At 40.7% G+C, this 18791-nt stretch overlaps 1 protein-coding gene across 2 annotated transcripts in view; it reads left to right on the top strand.

The window, feature by feature from the left end:
* Positions 1 to 17629, top strand: part of LOC137375299 (guanine nucleotide-binding protein subunit beta-4) — a 71842-nt gene extending 54213 nt beyond the window's left edge. For both annotated transcript variants that reach the window (XM_068042253.1, XM_068042252.1), the window contains exons 3-10: positions 824 to 862; positions 960 to 1066; positions 2385 to 2448; positions 2544 to 2706; positions 4071 to 4137; positions 9205 to 9406; positions 10350 to 10566; positions 14840 to 17629. In XM_068042253.1, coding sequence (XP_067898354.1) covers positions 824 to 862; positions 960 to 1066; positions 2385 to 2448; positions 2544 to 2706; positions 4071 to 4137; positions 9205 to 9406; positions 10350 to 10566; positions 14840 to 14946 — 966 coding nt within the window. In that variant the 3' untranslated portion in view covers positions 14947 to 17629. The remainder of the gene's footprint in view (positions 1 to 823; positions 863 to 959; positions 1067 to 2384; positions 2449 to 2543; positions 2707 to 4070; positions 4138 to 9204; positions 9407 to 10349; positions 10567 to 14839) is intronic.
* Positions 17630 to 18791: the final 1162 nt, after the last annotated feature.

Here is an 18791-nt window from a genome sequence, read left to right as displayed (position 1 = left end):
GTATTCCAGTTGTTATTAAGGTAGTTGAAATTCCCAACTATTGCCCTATAGTTTTTACACTCAGATCTTTGCCTACATATTTTTTGTTTTATTTCCCTCTCACTATTTGGGGGTCTATAGTGTGGCTGCCCCTTTTTTTTTATTTCTGATCTCCACCCATAGGGCCTAATTTGATGATTCATTTAGCATATCATCCCTCCTCGCAGCTGTTATTGATTCCTTAACCAATAATGCTACACCCCTTCTTTTTTTTATCCCCCTCTCTATCCTGCCTAAAAACTCTATATCCAGGGATGTTGAGCTGTTATTCTTGCCCCTCTTTAAATCTCTCCTTACCATCAGAGCTGCTATTATCCTAGTCTTTTCTCCTGTTTTATTTTCTCTTCTCTTCACCCTGCTCCTCCCCTCCAGATAGGTTTCCTCCATAGTACAACTCCATGACTGCTATCTTCTGTTGCTGCCATGATTTTTGAACATTGCTGCCTGGTGTGATGGAAACTCTTGATCTTGCAAGAGATTCTGCCACAGTGTGTTGTGGCATTTAAAATGAGACCAGCAATAGGAGATAAGAGTTCTGGAGTGCTGTCTGAGAGACAGCAGCAGACATGCACTGAAATTTGACCACAGGCATGCAGTCTGTGCCAGTTAAACCTAGGCTGCCAAATGCGTGAATTACCTAATCCAGGAAGGTTGTTTTATTCACATGGTGCTATCACTATTGAAAATAAGCCTAATGACATTAAGAGTAGCATCTTAAGTAGTGGTCTTGGGTTTATTACTTGTGTTGAACATGCAGTAAGTAGAATTTTGTTTGTCATTGCAGGATGCAAGAAAAGCATGTGGTGATTCCACCCTAGCCCAGGTAAACACATTTAACGTAAAATGGGCAAATAGCTTGTATTGCCCTCCTGGTCTTTGCCAGTTTCATAGAAGTCCAGCTAATTAAATCTTATTTTCAGATCACAGCTGGTCTTGATTCAGTTGGTCGAATCCAAATGCGTACAAGGCGTACATTGAGGGGACATTTGGCTAAAATCTATGCCATGCACTGGGGATCAGACTCCAGGTCAGTGTTTGAATGTTGACACTCTTAACCGTATGATTATACAATCATTAGTTAGCACAGTAATTAACAATTAGCGCTCACATATATTGTGTTCGTTGCGATCTTTGCTTTGAATCAGTTGTACTGTTGACGGTGTGTCGTCTGCAGTTTTTAGTTTGCATTTAGCTAGAAGACTTTCGATTCTAAAGGCATTTCTTTTATTTTCAAGGCTACTATCTAGAGCTCCTTTGCTGTGGTACTTCTGAAATTTGTACATGCAGAGCAATCCACTAACATCCTGCTGTTATGTCTCGAAGAATTATTGCAATGGTGTACTTACTGAATGGTGTACTCAGTCTTGAAATTATAGTGTTTTAAGAAAGCAGCGATGAAAATAATGCTGCATTTGAACATCATTTTACCACTGATCTGTAAAAATTAGGTTGTGGTCATAGTGCATAATCCCTAATGGGCATTGTATTGGTCAGTGGTGACCAATTAGTACAGTACATGGCTAAAACCAGTCCTTATTAGCAGTCTGTGTATTGAAAGAAAAATGTTAATCTTGGCATCATTAAGTCCCTAAATATTATTGTTGAAATAAAGTAATAGTTTAAGGCACATTTTGATGATGCTGTTCAATCGGGTTAATTTTTAGTTGATGCAGATAATCTGATTTTCACATTTTGTAGTATAATGTCACCTAACATGGAACAGGAATAAATTTGGGCATTATTGTCTATTAAGTGTTCAAGTTGGAAAAACATTTTGTCAGGAACAAGAACTTAATTGCGCAGATTTATTAAGTTGCTCTTTTTTAAATAGTTCAGAGGACCATTTAGTCCACTGTATCTGCTGGTTCTCTGAGGGTTATCCACTTGACCATTTTCCTGCCTTTTCCCCTTGCTCTTTTAAATTTTGCTTCTTTCAAATTTTCTTCTGATTTCTTTTTAAAAGCTATTTTGGGTCCTGCTTCCATTCTTCACTGTTTCTGGTACATTATTCCACTCTTTGATTCAAAAATGTATACTTTTTAGGTAAACACTTTCTCTGACCTCTTGGTGATAAATGTATGCCCTTTGCTTACTGAGTCACCAACTAGTGAAGCAATGTTTTTTTTCAATTTACTTTATCAAGACCCCTCAATTTTAAAAACCTGTCGAGTGCCTTCCTTTCTTCTGATTGGGGGGGTGGGGGGGATACACCAGGTTCTCTAGCCCCTCTGTGTGTCTCTCTTCATAACTAAGGCCACAGAGTCCTGCTTTTGTTTGAGTGAAATTTCTTTATGCCTTCTGTGGCCTTGACTTTCTTCAATGCATAAAATTTTTTGTATTTTCAGACTTTTAGTCAGTGCATCTCAAGATGGAAAGTTAATCATCTGGGACAGTTATACAACAAACAAAGTAAGAATGAAATTGCTTTAACTTTTAAAATAAATTTTAGATCTAGATTAGTGTGAACTCAGTAATAACTTGATATTTTCTTGTTTTTCCTATAGATGCATGCTATTCCTTTGCGATCATCATGGGTTATGACTTGTGCATATGCTCCATCTGGAAACTATGTTGCCTGTGGTGGATTAGACAACATCTGTTCAATATACAGCTTGAAAACTAGGGAAGGCAATGTTCGTGTGAGCAGGGAACTACCGGGACACACAGGTATGGTAATATTGGAGTAATTGGTCAGCAGTGTTAATCTCAGTGCTTCCCCAAGGACCTTCATGGTTAAGATTGTATGTAGATGAGCTTTACTAGCCATGAAGGTCCTAGTTTTGATGTAGCTGGAGCAGTGACAGGTATAGTTGGCCTAATTATCTCCTGTGTTTGGCAGAGGAAAATTAGTCAAAGTTAATCTTCCTGCTCTATATACTATGATTCTTCCTGCAAAGTTTGTATGTTGAGTAAGGATGGCATCTGACTCAGTTGTGACACTGACATTGAATAGCCTACCAACTCTCAGGTAAGGCACTGGGGAGTGCTCCTGTGAAACTGACAACAAAGCAGAGTCAATGCCTTCAAGCAGGGAGGAAAAGGGAGCAAAAAAATGCAATCTGATCAATTAAACACCTAGCTCTAATATGCACAGGCTGTGTACTTTTTTTGTGGAATGTCAGGACGTAGTCACTAATTTATATGTATGTCCTTCATTGCTCCATCTGCGCATGTCTTCCTCATCAGTAGCAGTTTTCATCACTGCGGTGTGAAGCTGTAAGGCTAATTGATATCAAGGTGCATTGTATTTGTTGGATACTTAAGTCTTGTATAACTCATTAGCAACATTGCTGGAGTTGTGGGCCTATTAAAAGAATATTAATGCATTGAAAAGGATTCAGAAGAATGATGACTTCAGGGTGTCATTCTGTGTAAATATCTAAATATAAAACTAAATTTGCACCCAGTATACCTCTATCACTGCTCCGAAAAGATTTGAGGCACATGCTTCAAGACATGGACAATGTAAATGTATCTGCATTTCTTGAATTATAAGTGGAGATGAGAAGATAAGTAAGAAAGTGAGGTTTTTTTAAGTGAGATTGACTTTTTTTTTGTCAAAGCAGGAGAAATGTGGAATTGACTCATTGAAAGCAGTTAATGTGTTGGGTAACCTTAGGTCAAGGATATGGTTGAAGTAACAAGTTTAGGTTTAGGTGACACGCACTGATTCTGGTTCTTTTGGAACTGTGGGAATGTTATCTTGGATGGCAACTAGTTAGAATTAAGTAATGAAGACTGTTAAAATGATATTGGAGTTTTGGCTTGATTTTATTTCTGGTAGTCACATTAGAACTTCATCTTTTGGAAACTACTTGTGATCATTTACTGCCCTCAGGAAACTAAAGTTGGAAAAAACTATGTAAATTATGTGGTAGGTTGGAAAGATCAGACTCTATGGAATGCAGCAAGTAGTGCATGAAAACTTCTATCAAATTGAATGTTGGACTTGATTGCAGACATTTTTAAAACTAATTATGCTAATGTTGATACCGAAAGCATATTACTGTTTGTTTTAATTTTCTTTACAGGTTACTTATCATGTTGTCGTTTTCTGGATGACAACCAGATTGTTACAAGCTCAGGAGATACGAGTTGGTAAGTTGGAAAGCTCATAGAATCATAGAGTACAGAAGTAGGCCATTCGGTTCATTGTGCCTGTGCCAGCTACTTGAACGGTCGATCCAGTTAATCCCAGTGCGCTGCTCTTTCTCCATAGCCCAGTAAATATTTTTCCTTCAAATATTTATCCATTTCCCCATTGCAAGTTACCATTGAATCTGCTTCCACCATCTTTTCAGGACGTGCATTCCATATCATGAAAAACTCACCGCATATTTTTCCTTCATCTCATTTTTTTGTAAGTTACCTTAAATCTGTGTCATTTTTTTTTGTTCATTCATGGGTTGTTGGCGTCACTGGCTAGACCAGCATTTATTGCCCATCCCTCATTGCCCTTGAGAAGGTGGTGGTCAGCTGTCTTCTTGAACTGCTGCAGTCCATGTGGGGTAGGTACACCCACAGTGCTGTTAGGAAGGGAGTTCCAGGATTTTGACCCCGTGACAGTGAAGGAACAGCAATATAGTTTCAAGTCAGGATGGTGTGTGGCTTGGAGGGGAACTTGCAGGTGGTGGTGTTCCCATGTATTTGCTGCTCTTGTCCTTCTAGGTGGTAGAGGTCACGGGTTTGGAAGGTGCTGTCTAAAGAGCCTTGGTGCATTGCATCTTGTAGATGGTACACACTGCTGCCACTGTGCATCAGTGGTAGAGGGAGTGGATGAGGTGCCAGTCCAGCGGGCTGCTTTGTCCTGGATGGTGTTGAGCTTCTTGTGTTGGAGCTGCACATATCCAGTCATGAGAGTATTCCATCACACTCCTGACTTGTGCCTTGTAGATGATGGACAGGCTTTGGGGAGTCAGGAGATGAGTTACTCGCCGCAGGATTCCTAGCCCCTCTTGTAGTCACGGTATTTATATGGATACTCCAGTTCAGTTTCTGGTCAGTGGTAACCCCCAGAATGTTGGTGGGGGTTTCAGCGATGGTAATGCCATTGAATGTCAAGGGGAGATGGTTAGATTCTCTCTTGTTGGAAATGGTCATTGCCTGGCACTTCTGTGGCACGTATATTACTTGCCACTTATCAGCCCAAGCCTGGATATTGTCCAGGTCTTGCTGCATTTCTACACAGACTGCTTCAGTATCTGAGGATTTGTGAATGGTGTCGAACATTGTGCAATCATCAGCGAACATCCCCACTTCTGACCTTATGATTGAAGGAAGCTCATTGATGAAGCAGCTGAAGATGGTTGGGCTTAGGACACTACCCTGAGGAACTCCTGCAGCGATGTCCTGGAGCTGAGATGATTGACCTCCAACAACCATAATCATCATCCTTTGCACTAGGTATGACTCCAACCAGCGGAGAGTTTTCCCCCTGATTCCCTTTGACTCCAGTTTTGCTAGGGCTCCTTGATGCCATACTCTTGTCAAATGTTGCCTTGATGTCAAGGGCAGTCACTCTCACTTCACCTCTTAAGTTCAGATCTTTTGTCCATGTTTGAACCAAGGCTGTAATGGGGTCAGGAGCTGAATCGCCCTGGTGAAACCCAAACTGAGCATCACTGAGCAGGTTATTGCTAAGCAAGTGCCGCTTGATGGCACTGTCTATGACACCTTCTGTCACTTTACTGATTGAGAGTAGACTGGTGGGGCGATAATTGGCCGGATTGGACCTGTCCTGCTTTTTGTGTACAGGACATACCTGGGAAATTTTCCACATTGCCAGGTAGATGCAAGTGTTGTAGCTGTACAGGAACAGCTTGGCAGGGGCATGGCAAGTTCTGGAGCACAGGTCTTCAGTACTGTTGCCGGAATATTGCCAGGGCCCATAGCCTTTGCAGTATCCAGTGCCTTCAGTCATTTCTTGATATCATGTGGAGTGAATCGAATTGGCTGAAGTCTGGCATCTGTGATGCTGGGGACTTCGGGGGGCAGAGATGGATCATCAATTCAGCAAGTCTGGCTGACGATTGTGGCAAATGTTTCAGCCTTATCTTCTGCACTGATGTGCTGGGCTCCCCCATCATTGAGGATGGGGATATTTGTGGCGCCTGCTCCTCCTTCAGTTAGTTGTTTAATTGTCCATCAACATTCACGGCTGGACGTGGCGTGGCAGGACTGCAGAGCTTAATTACTGACCCTTTTGTCACTGGAAGTGGTTCCACCATATTTTGAACATCATCAAATCTCTTAACCTTCTCTGCTCTAAGGAGAGCAACCCCATCTTCAACAGTATCTCCATACAACTGAAGCCCTTCATCTCTGGTAATATTCTAGTAAATGTCTTCTGCACACTCACTAAGACCTTGATATCTTTCTAATATGTGGTGCCCAGAGCTGAACATAATACTCCAGTTGAGGCCTAACCAGTGTTTTATAAAAGTTTAGCATAACTTCTTTGCTTTTGTACTTTATTCCTCTATTTATGAAGCCAAGGGTCCCACTTGCTTTTTTAATTGCCTTCTCAACTTGTCTTACCATGTTCAAAGATTTTTGTACGTAAGCGCCCAGGTTCCTGAACTCCCTTTAAAATTGTACCATTTAGTTTATATTGACTTCCCTCATTCTTCCTATCAAAATGTATCACTTCACACCTCTGTGTTAAATTTCATCTGCTATGTGTCTGTCCATTTTGTCAATCTGTGTCCTCCTGAAATCTGTTACTATTTTTCGTGTTAGAAGTTTCGTGTCATCTGCAAACATTGAAATTCTGCCCTGTATGTGCAAGTCCAAATTGTTAATATATATCAAAAAGAGCAGTGGTCCGAAAGACAAAACCTAGGGAACAATTATGTATACTTCCCTCCAGCATAAAAAAAACAACTGTTCACCGCTGCACTCTGCCTCTTAACCAATTTTGTATCCACGCTGCCACTGTCTCTTTAATCCCATGGGCTTTTATTTTGTGAACAAGTCTATTCTGTGCTACTTTATCAAACAGCTTTTGGAAGTCTATATACACATCAGCTGCATCACCCACATCAATCCTCTCTCTGACTTCATCAAAGAACTCAAATCAAGCTGATTAAACCCCATCAGCCTTTAACAAATCTATGCACTTTAATTTAGTAGCCCATACTTTTCCAAGTGCCAATTTATTTTCTCCCAGCTAACTGGCCTGCAATTGGTGGGTTTATCCATCTCCCCTATTTGAACAACAGCGTAATATTTGCAATCCTCCAGTCCTCTGGCACCTCCTCCATATCTACGGAGGCTTGGAAGATTGTGGCCAAAGTCTCCGCAATTTCTGTCCTTCCATCATTAACAGAGGATGCGTCCCATCTGGACTGGGTGACATTTTTAGTTTGCGTACTGCCAATCTTTTAGGTACCTCCTCTTGATCTATTTCAATCTTATCTAATATTGCTACTACCTGCTCTTTTACTGCTACTTCAGCAGCATCCCCTTTGAAGCTGGATGAAAATACTCATTTAGTACCTCAGCAATGCCCTTTGCCTCCAAAGGAAGATCTTTTTGGTCCCTAATCAGTCCGCCCTCCTCTTCCCCCCCCCCCCCCCCCCCCACTTTCCTTTTGACTACTGTTTTACTCTGTATACGGTTTGTAAAAGACTTCTGGGTTCCCATCAATGTTGGCCATTAATCGATTCTCATACTCTTTGCCCCCTTATTCCCTTTTTTTTCTGTACTTTGCGTTCAGCTTAGTTCTCTGCTGTATTGTGAGCCATAGATTTGTTCTAAGCCTTTTTGTTTCATTTTAATCTCTTTCGTCATCCAGGGAACTGTGGCTTTGGATGCCCTTCATTTCCCCCTTGTGGGAATGTGCCTACTTTGTACCTGAACCCTCTCCTTTGAAAGCCTCTCATTATTCGATTACTGTCCACCTGGCCGTTCCTTCACTGTCACTGGGTCAAAATTCTGGAACTCCCTTCCTAACAGCACTGTGGGTGTACCTACCCCACATGGACTGCCGCAGTTCAAGAAGGCAGTTCACCATTCTCCAGGGCAATTAGGGATGAGCAATAAATGCCAGCCTAGCCAGCAATGCCCACATCCCATTAATGAATTAAAAAAAAAAAATCCCTTTTCAACTCACTGAAATTAGTTCTCCGTCAGTTAATTATTTTTACGCTTATTGTACTGTGCCCCAAATGCTCTCCCATTGAAACATGCTTCGCTTGCCCAACTTCATTCCCCAGAAGAACATAAAAAATAGGAACAGGAATAGGCAGGCCATATGGCCCCTGAGTTTGTTGCTCCATTAAATAAAATCATGGGTGAACTTTTACATCAACCTCACTTTCCTATCCTATCTCTATATCCATAGATACCCTTATCAATCTCAATGACACAGCATCCACAGTCCTCTGGGCCAGAGGATTCCAAAGATTTGCAACCCTCTGAGTGAAGAAATTTCTCCATCTCAGTCCTAAATGATTGACCCCTTATCTGGAGACTATGACTCCTGAATTCTAGACACTCCAGCCAGGGGGAAAGACCTCTCAGCATGTATTCTGTCAAGCTGTTACGGTCAAGTGAGGAGGGGTCAAAGTGCTTCTCTCTTTCCTATCTCCTTGTTTGGCCACAACACTGGGAAGTGGGTGGGATCGGTAGTGAGGGAATGGAGTTTGTGACAGGGGTTGAAGAAAAGGAGAGGAAGGTTGGACATGGTGTGTTAGCTTGCAGAGATAGAGGGGTCAAGAGTGGGTTTTTGAGGAGAGGGGTACTGATAGCAGATTTGAAAGGGAAGAGGAAACAGTTTACTATATCAGCTAATATGGAGGGGTCAGGGAAGGGATGTTGAGGTTTCAGCAATTTAGTGGTAATAGAGTGGAGATAGCGAGAGCTGGGCTTCATGGACAGGCTGAGCTTGAAGAGGACATGAGAGGAGATCGCAAAGAGACTAGGGAAAGATGCAACTTTAGAGCTAGGGTAGCCAATGCTCTACTCATAGCCTCTAAGACATCCATGGGAGCAGCCTAGAATAATACTCCCTCTGATTTCCCCCTTTCCACCCACAGTTATTTAATGAAGACAGACCAATGGGGTATTTTGTATAGGTCCATGGAAAGCTTGCTCCTGTGAAAATTTAATTTCTCCATTTTGTAGTACCAGTGAAAGCATTAATGTGCATTTTTGTATTTACAGTGCTTTATGGGACATTGAAACAGGCCATCAAACCACCATGTTTACAGGACATACAGGAGATGTCATGAGTCTCACTCTTAGTCCTGACATGAGGATTTTTGTTTCTGGTGCTTGTGACGCTTCTGCCAAACTCTGGGATATTAGAGATGGAATGTGCAGACAGTCATTCACTGGACATGTGTCTGATATTAATGCAGTTTGTGTAAGTATAATTTTGGTCATCTCAATAAGATCAAAGTGTAGAATTTAAACTGGTACTGGATGCATGACAACTTTTATGCCTATTGGATAATATTTGCTGGAACGAGAAGTAATCACTTTTTCTATCATTTAAGAGGTGAAGTCAGGTATAATTTAAACTGACTTCCATTTGATACATTAGTGTGGTTTTAAACCAAAACCAAATTGAGTACACCCTAAACTACATACTTGGCCTCAACTGGAGTATTGTGCCAAATTGGACACCACACTTTAGGAAGGATTTGAAGGCATTAGAGAGGGTACAGAAAAGATTTACAAGAATGGTTCCAGGGATGAGGGACTTCAGTTACAAGGATAGATTGGAGGAGCTGAGGCTGTTCTCAAAGAATAGAAGGTTGAAAGAAGAGCTGATGGAGGTGCTCAAAATCATGAGGAATCTAGACAGTATATAGAGAAATTGTTCTCATTGGCAGAAGCGTCAAGGAGCAGAGGATATTGATTTAAGGTGATTGACAGAAGAGTCAAAGGCAACATGAGGGAAAACATTTTTACGCAGTGAGTGGTTAGATCTGGAATCTATTGCCCGAGTGTGTGGTGGAGGCCGATTCAATCAGAGCTTTCAAAAGAGTATTGGATAATTATCTGAAGAGAGAAAATTTGCAGGGCTATGGGAAAAGGCAGGGGAGTGGGACTAGCCGAGATGCTCTTGCAGAGAACCTTCATGGGCATGACAGGCTGAATGGCCTCCTTTTGTGCCATAATCATTCTATGATTTTACATAGTTTCATAAAACAAGCTCATTATTTTGTAATTGACAGTTTACATTATCATTTTAATACCAAGACAATATCAGATGTAAAGTTATATCTAGTTTTGTAACCATTCTAATTAACGTAGTTACAATTTGGCAAGATATAGATGGTGTATTCTGTTTCCATTCACAGTTCTTCCCTAATGGAAATGCATTTGCCACTGGGTCAGATGATGCCACTTGTAGATTGTTTGACCTCCGAGCAGACCAGGAGCTGATGATGTATTCCCATGATAACATTATCTGTGGGATTACATCAGTTGCATTTTCCAAAAGTGGGCGTCTCCTACTTGCAGGCTATGATGACTTTAATTGCAATGTTTGGGACTCTCTGAAGGGAGATCGTGCAGGTCAGTAAAACTATGCATGGTGTTTTTCTTTAGAACAAATTAGAATGTAAGCTTAGTCACAATCATGATTTTATGCGCTAAAATAAAATTGATCTATAAGCATTTGCATGGCTTCTATGACACTGATATAATTAATTATTTTGGCCTTTTAGCATTGAGTGGTGGAGACTGTTTTGAATATTTTACTCCTACAGAACAGCTTCTCCTGCCTTCTGTAAGGAAACCTGTCTTAAAGCTTAGTGGTTACAAATTTTAGGTCTGCACTAGCTACTTTATTAGGCTCAAACATGATCTGACTTCCAAAAGCAGACTCTGCATTCTTTATCAGGATTTTACCAATACTGTCCAATATCCAGTCATGTAATGTGTCCTAGGGTTACAATAACGAAAACCACTTGTTATATGAAGTAAAAACAGAAAATGCTGAAAATACTCTGGTCAATTACCAACTGCGGAGAGAGAAATAGAATTAACATTGCAGGTCGTTTCAGCTCCAGACTTGACTATTATAATGTACTCCTGGCCAGCCTTCCACGTCTACCCTCCATAAACTTGTGCTTATCCTAACTTGTCCTAAATCCTATTTACCCATCACCCCTGTACTCACTGAGCTACACTGGTTCTCAGTTAAGCAACACCTTGATTTTAAAATTCTCATGCTTGTTTTCAAATCCCTCCTTGGTCTCGCCCTTTCCTATCTCTGTAATCTCCAGCAGCCTTCAATGTTCTGAGGTATCTCTACTCCTCTAATTCTAGCTTCTTGAGCATCCCTGATTTTAATCGCTCCATTATTTCAGCTAAGTCCTGAGCTCTGGAATTCCCTCCCTAAACCTCTCCATGCCTCTATCTTGCTTTACCTCCTTCAAGAGACTCCTTAAAACCTACCACTTTGACCAACCTTTTGGTCATCTGCTGTAAGTCTTTTCTGTGGCTTGGTGTCACATTTTGTTTTATAATGCCCCTGTGAGGTGCCTTGGAATGCTTTGTTAAAGGTGCTATATAAATGCAAGTTGTTGTCTATGACCTTTCATCAGAATTGCAATTGTTATAGGAAATGGATACTAACAATTCACATTTGCCCCTGATGCATCTCTCCAATCTTAGAAAGGGTGCTTTAATGAACCCGTTGGTGAGAAAAGGCCAATTATAAATTAACAGGCTGATTTACAGACAATAATGGAAGAGTTAGCCCACAGATCAGTCAAGCAACAGTAAAACATAAACAAGAAATGCTGGATTCACTCAGCAGGTCTGGCAGCATCTGTGGAAAGAGAAGCAGAGTTAACGTTTCGGGTCAGTGACCCTTCTTCGGAACTGACAAATATTAGAAAAGTCACAGATTATAAACAAGTGAGGTGGGGGTTGGGCAAGAGATAACAAAGGAGAAGGTGCAGATTGGACCAGGCCACATAGCTGACCAAAAGGTCACGGAGCAAAGGCAAACAATATGTTAATGGTGTTTTGAAAGACAAAGCATTAGTACAGATTAGGTGTGAATATACTGAATATAGAACATCAGCAAGTGCAAACCTGAAGAAAAACAACCTGAAAAAAACAGTGGGTAAGCAAACTGAACAAACTAAGATGAAATGAAATAAATGCAAAAAATGTAAAAAGGAATGCAAAAAAAAGGAAGAAAAAATAACTAAAAATGACTGAAAAAGAAAGTAAAGTGGGGGGCTGTCATGCTCTGAAATTATTGAACTCAATGTTCAGTCCGGCAGGCTGTAGTGTGCCTAATCGGTAGATGAGATGCTGTTCCTCGAGCTTGCGTTGATGTTCACTGGAACACTGCAGCAATCCCAGGACAGAGATGTGAGCATGAGAGCAGGGGGGAGTGTTGAAATGGCAAGCAACCGGAAGCTCAGGGTCCTGCTTGCGGACTGAGCGGAGATGTTCCGCAAAGCGGTCACCCAGTCTGCGCTTGGTCTCCCCAATGTAGAGGAGACCACACTGTGAGCAGCGAATACAGTATACTACATTGAAAGAAGTACAAGTAAATCGCTGCTTCACCTGAAAGGAGTGTTTGGGGCCTGGGATAGTGAGGAGAGAGGAGGTAAATGGGCAGGTGTTACACCTCCTGCGATTGCAAGGGAAGGTGCCCTGGGACGGGGACGAGGTGGTGGGGGTAATGGAGGAGTGGACCAGGGTGTCGCGGAGGGAACGATCCCTTCGGAATGCTGACAGGGGAAGGGAGGGGAAGATGCGACTGGTAGTGGCATCACGCTGGAGGTGGCGAAAATGGCGGAGGATGATCCTTTGGATATGGAGGGATGAAAAGTGAGGACAAGGGGAACCCTGTCACGGTTCTGGGAGGGAGGGGAAGGGGTGAGGGTAGAGGTGCGGGGAATGGGTCGGACACGGTTGAGGGCCCTGTCAACCACAGTGGGGGGAAATCCTCGGTTGAGGAAAAAGGTCATATCAGAAGCACCGTCATGGAAGGTAGCATCATCAGAGCAGATGCGTCGGAGACGGAGAAACTGGGAGAATGGAATGGAGTCCTTACAGGAGGTAGGGTGTGAAGAAGTGTAGTCGAGGTAGCTGTGGGAGTCAGTGGGCTTATAATGGATATTGGTAGACAACCTATCCCCAGAGATGGAGACAGAGAAGTCGAGGAAGGGAAGGGAAGTGTCAGAGATGGACCATGTAAAGGTGAGAGAAGGGTGGAAATTGGAAGCAAAGTTGATAAAGTTTTCGAGTTCGGGGTGGGAGCAGGAAACGGCACCGATACAGTCATCAATGTACCGGAAAAAGAGTTGGGGGAGGGGGCCTGAGTAGGACTGGAACAAAGAATGCTCGACATATCCCACAAAAAGACAGGCATAACTAGGACCCATGCGGGTACCCATAGCGACACCTTTTACTTGAAGGAAGTGCGTGGAGTTGAAGGAGAAGTTGTTCAATGTGAGTAAAACATAGTTGCACTGAGTCATGTATTTCAGTCAGAATTCCAGACTCCCCTATGACCATCCTGGGCGTGTCCTGCAGGATAGACTCACCAGAGTGGGGGGGCATAGTAGTCTTAGGTTGAATTTGGACCCCATAAAGTCTGATGACCAAGTAAAGTTGATCACCAGCTACCAACTGAAAAATCAGATGCTATTATAAAGAAGCTGAGGGAAGCAAAGGCACAAAATGTAGTTTAACTGCAGCACTACTATCACTAACTTCACATTAAGTTTGGGTTGGTTCATTGTCAGTGGGTCCTGGAGTGCCATCACCTCAAGGACTGACGGATTTAGGATGGTTCATCAGCAGCACTTTTGAGCAACTAGAAATGGGCAATAGTTAACAGAAGCCTCCAAAACAGTGGCGCAGTGGTTAGCACCGCAGCCTCACAGCTCCAGGGTTCAATTCTAGGTACAGCCTGTGCGGAGTTTGCAAGTTCTCCGTGACTGCGTGGGTTTTCGCCGGGTGCTCCGGTTTCCTCCCACGGCCAAAGACTTGCAGGTTGATAGGTAAACTGTCCGTTGTAAATTGCCCCTAGTGTAGGTAGGTGGTAGGGAATATCGGATTACTGTAGGGTTAGTATAAATGGGTGGTTGTTGGTCGGCACAGACTCAGTGGGCTGAAGAGCCTGTTTCAGTGCTGTATCTCTAAATAAATAAAACAAAGTCAGCCATTAGAACTTATACAGTTTACACTTTTTTTTGTTTGTACTTGCGGCTGTTCAATTTTCAGTCTGTTAACACCCTATCTGTACTAATGCTTTGTCTTTCAACACACCATTAACATATTGTTTGCCTTTGCTCCACGACCTTCTGGTCAGCTATTCTGTGACCTTGTCCTATTTACACCTTCTCCTTTGTTATCTCTTGCCCCACTCCTGCTTTACTTATAACCTTTTACATTTTTAATATTTGCTAGTTCCGAAGGGTCACTGAAACGTTAACTCTGCTTCTCTCTCCACAGATGCTGCCAGACCTGCTGAGTATTTCCAGCATCTGCAGTATTTTGCTTTTACAGTGTTTAGTTTGAAACATGAGTCACCTATGCAACCCTTTTCAAAGTCAGCAGTTGTAGAGTTGTCAATGTTGTCCACATCCTGAGAATTAATGAATAAGTATGCCCAAGGTAGATCATCTAGCAAGTTCTGCTATGGATGGTTAACTTGCATAAATTAGGTTTAAAAATCATTAGCAAAGCCAAATGCGTTTAATTAGTTGTTGTGCTTTTAACACAATAAAGCTTTAGTTGCCAAACTTTCAAGTGGAAATTGTTTTGCCTCATCTAATTTATGTATAATTTTTTCTTTCATTTATCTTTCCTCCAGGAGTGCTTCCTGGACATGACAATCGTGTCAGCTGTTTAGGCATCACTGATGATGGAATGGCTGTAGCAACAGGATCATGGGACAGTTTCCTGAAAATCTGGAATTGAAGAAATGTCACCCAAATATCATTCACTGAGACTAGGTTGCCTAAGCTGCAGCCAACAGCGATGAAATAACATTCTTTTTACCTAGTATTTGCAGGTGACGTTTTTCTATCATTGAATACAATTGTATAACACAAGGCTTCTGTAAAGTAGGCAAATATAATGAAGAGGAGAAAACCCTAACAACTGTTAACTATAAAAGGGGCTAGCACATGTAACCATGGTGACTAGGAAAATATTTCAAACTAACTATTTGGTTTTAATGGCTGAATTGTTTGGAGGGGTTTTTGCTCATTCTAAATCTGCTAATCTATTATTTTGTACATACGGAATGTACACATTACAGCAGCTAATCATGTAACATTTGTCTATGTATAAAAAAAAATGCATTTTTAAAACTAAGTTTCTAGCCTGTATTTATCAGAAGTCACACTTTGAACTTAGTGATGCATAAACTGCTGTTGAGATTTTTTTCTTGTGAATTAACTTATTGTGAAAAATTTAACTTTGGTCATGTGTTTCCTTTTTTGCAGCAGTTTTTAATTAAACATTCCATCTATATGCTTTGTTTTGTGTGTGCATTTGCAATATGTGACATTAAACCATATACATGTACAGAAGCAGGATCTATCATGTCAAACAGAATGCTGTTGCACATTTTATAAGAAAATGCATGTATATCAGCCCTCTATCATGGTAACAATTATCTAATGATTTGCACACAGAACAGGCAAGGCCTATCTTGTGTTTCTCTGTACCTGAGCCCCTCTTTCCCCCCCATCCTTTGCTCATGGAGTTGACATTTATGAAGATTCACAGGTACTGGCAGCATCTTGCTCGAGTTTGTGTGTGTACCTGGACAGTGATGGGCCCTATAACTGGGGGTTTCACATTTGTCTAATCTCTTTTCCCTGCATCTCCCCCCACCAAAAAAAAATGAGCGTTTGAAGCTGGTGCCTTCCTGATTTATTTGACTTGATAGTGTATTTAGCTGCTGGGCCATTGGAGTTTGCTGTGATTAACATTCAGGATAAGTGGGGGGGAAGTGAGCATGTGAACTTTTAGACCTGAAATTTGATTACATATAAACCTAAATGGCCTTTCTCTAATATGTTCAATATCATAATGTAGGTGGAAAAATAAATTGCCAAATCATTTTGAAGCATGAGTAAATTACAACTGTATAAAACATGTTATCCAGTATAAGATGCATCGTTTACATGGTGATTTATTGAAATTGGTTTAGGTTTTGTTCTAAGACCAGTTGTGACTGAAGTATTGAATTGTACAAACCTCCTGTTGATCAAACATGGCTTCAGAATGTCATGACTGCACCCAAAACTGGTCAACAACGGTGGAGGGGCTAATGTGTGCTTTGAAAACCACATTGATTTGAAGTCAGTTTTAAAGCTCTAGGACCAACGTTTTCAGTGCTGTATCTCTTAAAAAAAAAACACTTCAAGCAAATTTATGGTGAGGTAGTCAGCTTTCCCCCAGAGTAGCAGCTTTGGAGCAAAAAACAAGTGTGGTTCAAATCCTCACTGAATATTTTCTTTGTGCAGATTTGTGAAGTTAGACCAGTTTTATCTTCAGACTAATTTAAGATATTTCAATCCAATAGTGACCCTAATATCTTAATAGACATACATTATACCGTACCTGGAAAGGGGTAAGAGTAAAGTGTGCTTGAAGGGGTTATTATAATTAATTTGGACAAAAGATTTAACAGGTGGTTTAAACTTTTTTGTATTTTGCACAGCCTTCAATTTAAATCAATGTGCCATAATTAAAGTATAGAACTCCAGCTTGAAGTGCATATTTTTGACCTTTAAGTTTAGTATAAAGTGATTATTTGTTTCAATGAGTATAATATGTAAACTATAGTCCATTCAAAACCAACATTAATGGCTTAAGTAGCCAGCCAGTGTTATGCTTTTTGATTTTTGAAGTGTGTAAGCAGATTGTACTGCTAAAGATTGCTTTGCTTAACCTGTCTGGGGTGTGCTGTGATTACACACAAGGTCTTATGCTGTACAGTGAATGGCGAAGATGGAAGTTGATTTGGTTCAGAATGTGGATCAGTTAATATCGTAAATGCTGAAAAACCTGGGTATTTCCAATTTAGATATCCTATCCACCTCAGAAATGGAAATGTGTACTTGTGATTTTGAATGCAGTGTGTAGAACTTAAATTATTTTCTCAAATGCATTGATTCTGGGACAGAGTAGGCTGAAGATTCAAGATAAAATGTGCATCTCAGATGTGGTCAGTTGTACTCTAAAGCCTTCCAGAGTGGATATCTATAGTGTAAAAAAAAATGCAGAATATAAATGCAGTTTTGTGTAATTTGCTGTTAAATTCAGTATTAAAATCATCAGACTGAAGTACAAAACCAGTTATTCAGTGTGTACAATACAGAACTTTACATAGCTGGTAACTTTTTCTCTAGTTACAGTAATACTGTACTGCCTTTGGATTTTATCAAAAGTTTTATTCTGCAGCCAATAAAACCAGCAACTTGTGCCATGTGTTTTTGCTATTGTATAAAATCTGAAATGATCACTTGCTGTATCTATGTTTATAGTCTGTTTTCACATCAACTTTTCCTTTGTATTTGTACAGTGGCTCAGTGAAACTAATGTTGCGATAAATTGATTGTAACGAATAAAAATGCTTTTAACCAAGGCTGTTTTAAATGTCTGCTGAAATGAAGGGTCCTGTGCATCTTGCAGATATGGTATTCCATGCGATCCTACAACTACCTCAACCTATTCTTCCTGCAGTTAAGAATGAAAAAAAATTTAGGTCTATTTCCGTATAAAGTTGCTGCTACTAGAATTTCAAACCAGCATAGGCCCTGCTATACAGACTAACCTGCATCCTTGGCCTTAACATGGGTTTCTGAAAGTTGTGTAGCGCTCAGGTTGACCCTGCTTGTTTACTTTAGGGTTACTTCCCTTTGGCAGTGATGGACATCCAACTTGAATTTATTTGCTTTTACAGAATGGAGAGCATTTTGACAGTCTTTCCCTTAATGGGATGTTTGAGAAATTAAAGGGCTCTAGTTGAAATATTAACCTATTTAATGCTTATTTTTTGGTTTAACAGATCATGTATACAAAGCCCTAAACCATGTGCCATGGTCAAGCTGATGGGAATAGTCATATTTAGCTTTTTTGTAGTTGTGTCCCTTATACTTTCCCAAAAATTATCATGGTGCCCACTAGCTACTTCAGATATTATCCCCCTTTGTATTTTTTTTTAATAAAGGAAAATGCTCATACCAGACTTTTTAAATTTACATATAAACATTATCATCTCCAGCAAATGTTCTACCATCCATCTTTATGAAGCTAACTTGTTAAATTATAGGTAAACAAAACTACATTAGTTCTGATCAGCTTTTAATACTAGAGCCCAATTAAAATCTCAGGAAAAAAAAACTTATCTAGTCTACATGCTTTTATTTGCATAATTGAAATTCAATGATAGTCTTCCCCACCCCACATGGCAATTTGATATTCAAATGCATGGGATTTTCTGTACTCAGTGAGCACTGCATTACAAATACATAAAGGGCATTCAGCCTATCTTTGCTCATCTTTTCAGACTCAAATCTCTCTTCCCCTCCCTTACAAATCACGAGTTTTTTTCTTACAATTTGACATCCCTGCCACTACCCTGCTGGAATTATTTGCAAGCATTATGCAACCAGCTTCCTAGAATCAGTCCTTAATTTGCTAATTTGAAACTTAAGAATTTGGAAATCACAACACACTTCCATATGGTAAAAGTGAAAAAGGTTACACCCCAACACTGTTGATCTTTGCTAATGCAGGCCTTTGAT

This window comes from Heterodontus francisci, chromosome 11 (genome assembly GCF_036365525.1).
Source record: "Heterodontus francisci isolate sHetFra1 chromosome 11, sHetFra1.hap1, whole genome shotgun sequence".
NCBI classification, from domain to species: Eukaryota; Metazoa; Chordata; class Chondrichthyes; order Heterodontiformes; family Heterodontidae; genus Heterodontus; species Heterodontus francisci.
The sequence above is the reverse complement of the archived record's forward strand: the minus strand, read 5'-3'. Positions and strand labels throughout refer to the sequence as shown.